The sequence below is a fragment of the Eufriesea mexicana genome, unplaced genomic scaffold (genome assembly GCF_001483705.2).
Source record: "Eufriesea mexicana isolate 0111107269 unplaced genomic scaffold, ASM148370v2 scaffold124, whole genome shotgun sequence".
NCBI lineage: Eukaryota > Metazoa > Arthropoda > Insecta > Hymenoptera > Apidae > Eufriesea > Eufriesea mexicana.
The window spans coordinates 3,581,256-3,591,703 of record NW_016908357.1 but is presented as its reverse complement, the minus strand read 5'-3'; the positions used below and the strand labels follow the sequence as shown (position 1 = coordinate 3,591,703).

Here is a 10,448-nt window from a genome sequence, read left to right as displayed (position 1 = left end):
GCGTCGAAAGGGAGGAATTACCGGGTTTGTCGGTTCATCGTGGATACGACGGACGACGCGCGAAACGAGTGGAGGAGCGATAGGACAAAAGTTATGCGCCAGCGTCGCGACGCTTTCTGCCGCTTTTTCTCCTCGATCTCTTTTCTCATTCTCTCTCGTTTTATCCCCTTCTCGCTCTCGCCCTCTCTCTCTCTGCGAACCTTCGCGAGGACGCCCGTAAAAACTTGGCCCGACGAGGGGCGTCGCGGTGGAAGCGGATGCGCACGAGGGCCACGAGTTCGTAGGCAACAACGTGGGCCACCTAAATTAAACTTTTCTCTCCCGGCTCTCGACCGTCCCTCTTACCCCCACCGTCCGTTCACCGAGCCCCATACATCAGCCTGTCATAAACCTAAGCCGTGCCAAGCCGCGTTCGATGTAACCGATCGTTAAAGAAACTTCGCTACCGGAAACCAGGTGTACCTTCCGACGGGAATAACCGTTCGAAGGAACCCGACGGCGCGCTGGATGGATAAAGAGAGCGGGGTTATTGATCGCTTCGAAATTGCTCGACTTCCCGAGGAAACGTTAAACTGGGCCTATTGAAAAGCTTCTGCTTTGGCCGAACTTTCCCGTCGATTTGACTGGAATTATAACGCGGTAAGAGGGTGAGACGAGGGAAGGAATTTTAATATCGGAAGAATCTTTCGTTCGAAAAAGCGACCAACGCGGTGGTAACGTTTTTTCCTTTCTTTTTCTCCTTTTTCTTCTTTCTCTTTCACGCTGGTGCAAGAAAAATTAAACTCCCACGACGCGTCGATGATGAAAAAAGGAAAACGAGCAACTCCGTCCTCCAAGTATGAAATTCTGCCATCGAATACGCGCCATTAGAAGAATTTGTTACCGGTCGAAGGCTCGATTAACCGAGAACCCGAGGAAACGATCCTTCCATCGTCGTGCATCTCTGCGAAAGGAAGGCTACGATGATCTTCCTCCCCTGATTAGTTCCCCGGAGAGTCAATGGCCGACACGATTGAAAGGATCCAAGTCCTATTCGCGTCGGAGTGCCGAGACTGGTCTCGAGATATTCCTCGATATAGAGAATTACCCCGTTGCTTTCTCGTCGATTTCCACGCGATCGTCGTTGGCGGGATCGACGTTTTCGAGATATTTCGTTGCGTAAAACGAGCACAGACGGCGAAGAAGTTTACCGGAAAGCCGAAGACATCGATCTTCGGCTTCCCTTCGGCCAATCAGCGTGCTGACTGCTTCTCGAGAAGCGGCTCCTCGTTAATGCAGCGCAATTCGTCGGAGCGACGCCGCTAATGGACTGGCGCAATCATCCCCGGACTTGCTACCGAAGCTTCTTCCTCGTCAACGGCATTCCTTCCTTCCGTTCTTCCTTCCTTCTCCACGCTCCTTCCAATTTCTTCCTTCGTTTCGCAACTTCCCGCTTCCTACTTTCTTCCATTTTTCCCTATCTCTTCCTTCGCTTCTTCTCCTTCTTCTCCTTCTTCTTCTTCTTCTTCTTTCTGTCCGTGTCGAATTTCAAACCGCGTCTCGTCGTTGCTTGTCCCCGCCCCGATTGTTTTCAGCATCGAATCGTTCTTCCCTTTCGTTTCCGCTTTTGTCTTTCTCCCGCTCAGTTCTTTCTAAGTTTTCCTTCGGAACTTTTTCACATCGCGTTGGATATTTCTCGTTCCGTTCCGAATTTCTTTTTCTTTCTTTTTAATGCTCTTAACTCAGTGGCCATACGGGATGTTACGAAGGTCAGGATAAACCGTTTCGACTTTCGAAAGGAGATTCTTCGAGTGTTCGCTATTTCAGGAACATCCTGTATTTCATTCCATCGCGGGTCCGCGTTTCGCACCGCTTTTGTGGTCCTTACGTCACACGGCTGCCGTTCCTTTACCATCCCCGTCTATTTTCCGTTTCGGTTCGACGTTCCATCTCCTATCACCCCCTTTCCGCTCCCGGCGTTCTATCACTCTCTTCCGAGCGAACGACTCGTAGGTCCGTTGTAATCAAGCGCGCACGTACACTTCCCACCCTTAATCGATCGAACTCGCTGGTACGATTACTCAGCCGACTGTCTTACGTGATTCCATCGGGCGTAGAAAAAGTTTCCTTCGCGTTATTCCACTTTTACCCACCCCTTTACCCCGCCACGTGTCCGCCCTACATTTATTCCTTATGTTAAAACGAACGTCCTTTCGCGAACGCGGCGCGACGCATAACGTAGTTTCTCCGCGATATATCAAATTCGCGGATATCTCGTAACGAAGAGAAAGATTTCGATGCAGAGGATATCGGGTACGGTTTTTTCGCGATCGTAGCGCACAGGTGACATTTTTATTACACCGTCGTCTGGTTTACTTTCACGGCTGATAACGGCCGACATTGCGGAAAAGGATTCGTGGCTGGGAACGCGCGGCGTGACCTTAATTCCGCGTGGAACGCGGCACAGTCGATACGTAAATCATCGTTGAATACGGTTTTCCGGTTGTACGTACCGCTCGCGTAATTCTAATAAATCGGCTCTCATCCCACCGCTGTAAATCAGAAGCTGCGCGCCGCGCGCTCTTCGTGCGGCCGCGCCGCGGTTCGCTTTTTCCCGCGCGAACCTTCTTATCCGGGTCATATTTTACGTCGTCGGACAAAAATTAATCCCGATCCTCGTTGATTCGACTTGTCACGGACGGACGACGCGTACACAGCCGTAAATTAAACGCGACTCGGGCGCTGCGTCGAATAATCGAGGCGTGTTGGATCGTCCTCCGTGTTTCTTCGAATAAAACCCAACGTACACGGGGGAGGCGGAGCGGGACGAGCCGACTGGGGTAGGCAGCACGTTTATGGAAGACGATTTCGAAGGCGGATACCTGTCACGCCGTGCCTGCACATCCTTCCCCTTTTACGTAATGAGACGTGCACGAAAGTGGGAGAGGCCTTTTGCTTAGAGATTCGTAGGAAAGATAGTCGTAACGAGGCGTAGAGGGTGGATCAATACGAGGGTTCTTACGTAGTTCGCTCACTCTCTCTCTTTCCGACTGTCTCCTCCTTTCTTCCTACACTCTCTCGTCCTTTCTCCTTTAACGACTCCACCCTGTCTTCCGTCTCCGCTTATCTCCTTCTTACATCTTCATTTCCCTTTTATTCAAATTTTTCTCCGTTTTTTCTCTTTTGGTTTTTCTCTTTCTGTGTCTGTCTGTTTCTCTCTTTCTCTTTCTCTCTATTTCTCTCTCTCTCTCTCTCTCTCTCTCTCTCTCTCTCTCTCGCATCGAGAGCTTGAAATGCACGAGGACGGAGGTGGCGACGACGCTCGTTGTGGAGGATTATACGTTTCTCTTTCTACCTTCTATCGGCTAACTGTTTACTCGAAGATGCGCGGACCAGGAGAACACTTCGGGTGGTCGTTTCCGGCGGCAGGTTGTGCTGGATCGGGTTGAAAACGAACGTCTCGCAGACGGGGAGCAATGGAAAAGGGAACGAGACACGAGTCCGATTTCGATTAACGAGCTTCAAAGTACGCTTTAGAATCCACAAGGGATGCATCGAAGTCGGCGTGTGCGCGCAGGTAGCCTAATCCTAGCGTGATCTACGCGCGAATTTCGTCAACGCGCAAAGTTTTAAACGAGATCAGCGTTGACAGCTACAACATCATCGACATCGACAACAACAACAACAACAACAACAACAACAACACACCAAACATCCTACAACCGGGCATGCCCTGAGAGTACGAGAGTAGCCTGCGTGCGTGTGTGTCCAGGTATGAGAGTGCGTGTGCATGGAGTGCAGCCTGTGTGCACGTGGTAGAGCAAGAAGGAAAGAGAGAGAGGGAGAGAGAGAGAGAGAGAGAGAAAGAGAAAGAGAGGAAGAAGATAGATCGATCGGGTACGATAGCGTGTGGCCCCGAGGGTGCGGAACACGAACGAGGGAGAAAGTGAGAAAACGTTGAAGAGACGAGAGCAAGAGAGAGTAAGAAAGAGGAAAGGAACTCGTGTGAGAGGCTGGTCACACGTGTGTGACTCGTGCGTGGGCGTGTGTCGGTGCAAAGAGAGGCTTTATACGTGTGCACGTACGTGAGAGGGAGAGAGACTGTGTTATAGGTCTGTGTGCGTGGAGAAGAGAAAGAGAGGAGAACAAATGTAGCGGATAGGAGTTAGAAAAAGAACGAACGTGCGAACGACAGAGAGAAATAAATCCCGTGAGCGAAAGAGAGCATGAGCGGGAGAGAGAGGCAGGGGAGGTATAAAAAGAGGAGAAGAGAGAAAGAAAGAAAGAAAGATGCGAAAGAAGCGAAAGAGAGAGAGAGAGAGAGAGAGGGAGGGAGAGAGAGAGAGAGAGAGAGAGAGGGAGGGAGAGAGAGAGAGAGAGAGAGAGAGAAAGGCGACAGAATCAACTGACGGGCACGTCCTGGTTGTAGGATCGGTGATGCCGAAGAGGGAGGAAGCCGCGATGGCGGCGGTGGCTGTGGCCGCCAGCGAAACTACGCAAGCCGTGGAGAATTTCGCGAGACTCTACACGGCACTGCGCCACGACGATGCTAGGCCTCTCTGTCGTTACTGCGGCAGAAGCTACTCGTCGCCGAGCAACCTTCGGCAACACGTGAAAAATGTCCACTCGAATTGGCCGCCGCCGGAGACGTGGCCGCAGTGCAACGTGTGCGGAAAACGGTGCAAGACCAAGCATTACCTGATCAATCATCAGCTTCAGGCGCACGGGATACATCAACGGCCCAGTCTGAACAATCCTAATCAGCAGCAGCATCAGTCGCCCTCTTCGTCCTCCTCGTTGCCATGAGTACGGTCCTCCTCGTCTGCCATCGTTCCGTTGTCGTTGAACAGTACTACCCACGAAAAACGATCCGCGACCAGATGAAGTCGGGAGTGGTCGCCGCATGACTTCCTTCGATACAGAATGGCCGTAATCGGTAGAGCGACGATACGATATCTCGAGCCGGGTTATTTTAAAGTTCGAACGTGCAGTCGGTCGTGTCCGATGGATGGAAATTGCTCGGGGTCGATTCGATTCGGTGAAATCATCGTCGTCGTCGCGTTATTTTTACAAAAGGGAGAACGTTGGAGAAATCGGGGCGAACCAGGTTATGCCCTGATTCGTATTTATACGCGTCGTCCACGAGGCAAGTTAAAACCGTTCGAACGCGTGACGTTCGAGGTGTGGCCACCTGTATCAGCGAGGTCGCGTTCAGATTCCTATTTTCTATATAGAGTTTAAACAGATGGCAGACGAAGCGATCGCGTACCCTTGCGAAAGAGGGCAGGGGGCGAAACCCGATGGTTTCGGAGTGTGTAACCAGGCACGCTTAACGTTCCACGATCACGATTATCCTCGTACATGCGGAACAAAGAGAGAACAGAGATGGTACGAAAGAAAAAGGGGGTTCCGTAACGAGATTTCGGGCATATCGTTCGGAGAACGGAGAAAGCACGCCACCAAAAGTCTAGCCACGATTGCTGACCGATCGTTCGAGTAGAGGAAAAATATTCGGACGGACGGGGTAAGGGGGTATTTTTCGAGTAACCTATGACAAAGAACGCTTACGAACGCCTCCGCCACCTTCCAGCCAAAACGCGCGTGTCTGGTTTTTAGACTATATCGTTGTTACCAACTATAATATCCGGGGAAGCGTTGTTCAGCCACCACAAGTATACACGTATATATCCACAGAGAGAATCGAACGCTTTCCGTAATAATCTGGCACGTGAGATTCTGCCCGGACACGTTCAAGCATCTCTCCCTTCAGTATTCGATTTACGCGATGATTGCGCGAATTCCGTGCAGTCCTCTGTCTGCCAATTGCGCGCGATATCGAGCAGAGAGAGAGCAATTAGCGATCCGCCAGATATACCAGAAACCGGTAACCATTTGCGGGAGATGTAACCTCTCTAGATATTCCGCATGAATCAATGGGGATGTGGGTGCATAGGAGAGGGTAGGATAGGATCGGTGGGGTAGGGTGGAACGCACATTCGCGCGCTTTGGTACTCTCTGTTTTTATTAGGGGTTGGGTTTGAGTTTATGGTGGTGGTGGCTGGTGGTAACGTTGGTGTGGTGGTGGTTGCAGATCACGGGCTCGATGAGGCAGAGGGCGCGGCTTACCACCACCACCACAGCCATCACCAGCAACATCATCGGCATCGTCATCATCATCCACTATCCGTTCCTCCTCTTCACCATCATCATCATCAGGCGCTACAGGAAGACGAGCAGCAGCAGCAACAGCAGCAGCAGCAGCAGCAGCAACAGCAGCAGCAGCAAGACCAGTCGACGACCACCGCGTCGACCACGAACACCACCACCACGACCAAGTATCAACGGAGCCCGGCGGACTACAGGCAGCAAAAGATGATCCGTGATCATCATCAACAACACGGTTACAGGTGTCCCCTTTGTTGTAGGACGTTGCAGGACATCAGCACGATGAGGGCTCACTTGGAGCATCATTATCCACGCGACTCGCCCACCTGTCCCGTTGCCTCTTGCGCGAAAACCTTCTCTCACCCTAACAGCGTGAGAAATCATATGCGTTTGAAGCATCCGGTGCAATGGGATCAGATAAAGACGCTCAGATGGACTTACGTCTGATAAAGAGGCAATGCACGGACGCTGGGCATCTCTTGGATTCCCGTAGTCATTTTCTTTCTTTCTTTTTTTCTTTTTATTTTTTTTTATTCTTTATCCGTTGTCGCGATTTTTCTCTATTTTCCAATTGTTTTTCGTTATTTTTTTCTCTCTTTTTTCTTTTTTTATTACTTGCCCTTTTCGATCTTGCTTCCTTTTTCGTAGACTCTCGCGATTCGTTATCGTTCGATATCCTTGAAATCGTAACGGGTTTTTGTTTCCCCTTTATTCCGACGTTTATCGATTGCACACACGTGTCTCGATATTTGTTTCTTGGACGCGGTGGAGGAGGGTGCGTTTCAACGAAAAGGTCTCGCGTGCCAGAGTCTATAAACGTTCGAAGGGGTTGTATACGCGATATTACGAGCTGGTTGAACGTAAGTATAACGTTGGTATGGCATGAGGGGGCGGAGGAGGGGAGGAGGGTCGAGAATGATTTCGGGGCGAGTTACGTCTAGGATGATTGCCCCTCTTTTAGTGCTTTATTCTCGGAACGTCGCACAAGAGCACCCACCTTATATATAAAGAGTAAATCTATATATATATATATAGAAAGAGAGAGAGAAAGAGTTGATTTTGTATAAAAAGAAAATGTACGAAGCAGTATTTCTAGTAGAGCCTGATTAAGAAAATGGATAAAAAACATACCGTAGTCAAACCAATAGAGATCGTGTAATGATAAGGTCGACGTTGCTTATAAAGACTACGATGTTGACGATGATATAATAACGGTTAGGTTAACGTATCTTAACAAGAGAAAACAATGTTCCTCTAAAGCTGAGTAAGCCAGCCTTACGTTAACGAGCGTAGTTTTTAAGGAAGAATGTAAGGAAACGCGTCGAGAAGTGTTTTAGATACGAGCCGAACGAGTATAGTCGAGTTTATAAACGTGTAGCAGCTGAAGAACGAAACGGCGAAAATTGGGAAACCGTTGGACGCGTATCGAGACTAGTTTTGCGATGCTTCCGTAATCGTTATCCGATCGCGCCCAGCAAACGTTGGAGAAAACGATCGACCAGCACACGACGAACAGTCGATTCGAACAGCGCCTAGCCTTATTTTTCTACAGTCTTTTGTTTTTTCGTCAGTATTCCCTAGGTAAAGAATATTCCCCAGACAGGTTAAGTTTTTTCGACACACAATGTACGATAGTTACTAGAGGATACGCTGCGAATAAATTACGAGGAAATTATATAAATACAAATATATTATATATTCGCGTGCACGAGTTGTTGGTTGCGCAAACGGTTGGAGAAAGAAACGACTGCAATTCTCGGTAGACGATGATCACGACTAGTCTCGAACGTTCGTTACGTACCCCGTTTATTTTTCGGCAACCTAGACGTCCCAACAAGCCGTGTCTCGGTATCACTCTCCGGTCTCCAGACTAGATGAAAACCGCTTTCACAGGCGACAGCTCGTGCCACGGACAATGTATAGAGCATCATACGCACTATTTTAGCAGATACTAGCGTACGTAAGATTATACATAAGACACACGAAATGAAGTATATACTATTTAAGTAATGCTTTGTACAATAAAAGGTATTCAAAGAAGCTGACACGGCTCGTCAATCTTCGTTCCATGGAGATCCACCTTTGTTCGGTTTACCGATAGATATACTCCACGATTGAGCGGTACAACGAGACAACGCTTCTTTTTCCTTCAGTTCTATCTTTCGTTTTTCTATCGACTTGGCTTTTTTTCTTTCCATGGTTTCCATACGGGGCTTGCTACCACCAGTCGCAAGTTCCAACAAAAAGACAGACGACTTTCACTCGGGAAACTCGCCTTCATCAGCCTTTTGTTTGTCTTCTTTTTTCAGCCCGCCGCGGTTTGGACTTTATACGGGTCCGTGCCACAGATCCACGTCCCTGCCCGAAATGCGGTAAGATCTATCGATCTGCCCACACGTTGCGCACCCACCTGGAAGATAAGCACACGATCTGTCCGGGCTATCGTTGCGTGCTCTGCGGCACCGTGGCCAAGTCGAGGAACTCGTTGCACTCGCACATGTCCCGGCAGCATCGCGGGATCAGCACCAAGGATCTACCGGTTCTCCCGATGCCCAGTCCGTTCGATCCGGAGCTGGCATCGCGCCTGTTGGCCAAGGCGGGCGTCAAGGTGAGTCCCGCGGAGTTACGAGCTCGTGCCAGTCCCACGGGACCAAGAAGGGGCGACATGAGACTGGAGATACCTCGCGGTGGCGCGCCATCCGAGGCGGGAAGCAGCATCTGCGGTGGAGACGATCCGGAGGATCTCACGTTGCCGCTCAGCCTCAGGTATGGATCACCCACGCCCAACAATAACACTGTGATCACCAAAGTCAGCGGCAGCAACAGCGGTAGCAGTAACAAGAACTCGACAGCGACCGCGATAGCGGCCAAATCTATGGACACCTTGCACGGTAGCCGTGAACCTAACACGGCGCCCCTTCATCCACCTGGACATCTGCATCCGAGTCACCATAACGCTAGCGCGACGGGATCAGCGATCCTCGACACTTATCTTCAATTTATCGCGGAGAATTCCGGATTGGCGACGATGGGGCTCAGCCCCGAGCAAGCTGCAGCCGTGGCGGCCGCACACGCGGCCAAGATGGCTCACATGAGCGCGATGGATAAGTTAGGGGGTCGCGGGATCGAGGACTATCCCATGATCGGTAGAGACGAGGGTCGAGGACCGGGAGTGGTACACGAGGATCGACAGGACACGATGCAGGACAGGCACGTTGGTCTAATGGAAGAAGGCGAATCGTCCGGCGGAGAAGAGGATGATTTTAGCGAGAACGAGGAGCCGGAGATCGTTAAAGCTGAATAAGTGGCACGCTCGCGGCAATCTGCGACCAGAGTTCGTGACACGTGACCCGATTAGGAAGTGCTTTGGAGAGAGGCGTGACTAGGATTCGATTCGGTCCAGCCACGCTCTCTTCGTTCGCAGTCAAATCCATCCACTACCTCAGTAGAGACTTACCCCTGTTTTCTTTTCGTTGCGGGAGATAGAATTTTTGTTTTTTTTTTTTCCAAAGAAAGAAGAAGAAAGAAGATGAGGAAACGAAGTCATTTGCCGATCACACACACACACACACACACACGTATACACTGGGCCGGTTCCAATCGGTCGGAGAACGAATCCCTCCTTTGCTAACGCTCGAGTAACAAAACGGAGCTTTTTCGTTTGTCTACGTCGAAACACATACACACACTCACTCACACACAAGTACACGCGTGTATATGCGAGTATACAGTTTTTTTAATCCCGTTTAAAATATTCCATCTGTCTACCTCAGTGAACACGATAAACGATAAGTGATAGGACAGACCAAGACGAATCTCATGGATGACGAAGTTGATGAGAGGAGAACGAACGGTGAGGCGATCGGAGATAAAAGAGAGTCGTATCGCCATGGTTACTCACGATTTTAGTCGCGTTGAAACGATTTAAAGAAAGAGGAGAAGGTAAACGCCGTACACGTGGCCACAATGGCCGCGTTTCTACGGGGGTCGAAGCAGCGACGCTTCGATCGTCGCGAACTATAAAGAGAGAGTATGCGAGCGAACCGAGAAGCCAGGTGACGCCAGGGCAACTGTTTGATTCTTTTTATTTTCTAAAGGTTTAAAAGAAAGAGAGAGAGAGAGAGAGAGAGAGAGAGAGAAAAAAAAAGAACGGTGACCGTCGCGTACCACGCGGCTCCCGAGAAGATATTATTATTATTATATATGAATGTTGAGGAAAAATATATATTGTCTAGATTTATAGAGAAGTTAGTGTACCACGACACGTACGTACGTACACGGATACAGACGTAAGGGAGAATGAA

General features: G+C 49.8%; 1 protein-coding gene across 4 annotated transcripts in view; it reads left to right on the top strand.

The window, feature by feature from the left end:
• The window catches only part of LOC108555533 (protein abrupt), a 57,282-nt gene extending 47,034 nt beyond the window's left edge, over nt 1-10,248 (top strand). For 3 of the 4 annotated variants that reach the window (XM_017911205.1, XM_017911206.1, XM_017911207.1), the window contains exon 8: nt 8,454-10,248. In XM_017911205.1, coding sequence (XP_017766694.1) covers nt 8,454-9,448 — 995 coding nt within the window. In that variant the 3' untranslated portion in view covers nt 9,449-10,248. Of the gene's footprint in view, nt 1-6,070; nt 6,655-8,453 lie in introns of those variants that run through there. The other variant, XM_017911208.1, reaches the window with a different exon arrangement.
• The last annotated feature ends 200 nt before the right edge of the window (nt 10,249-10,448 follow it).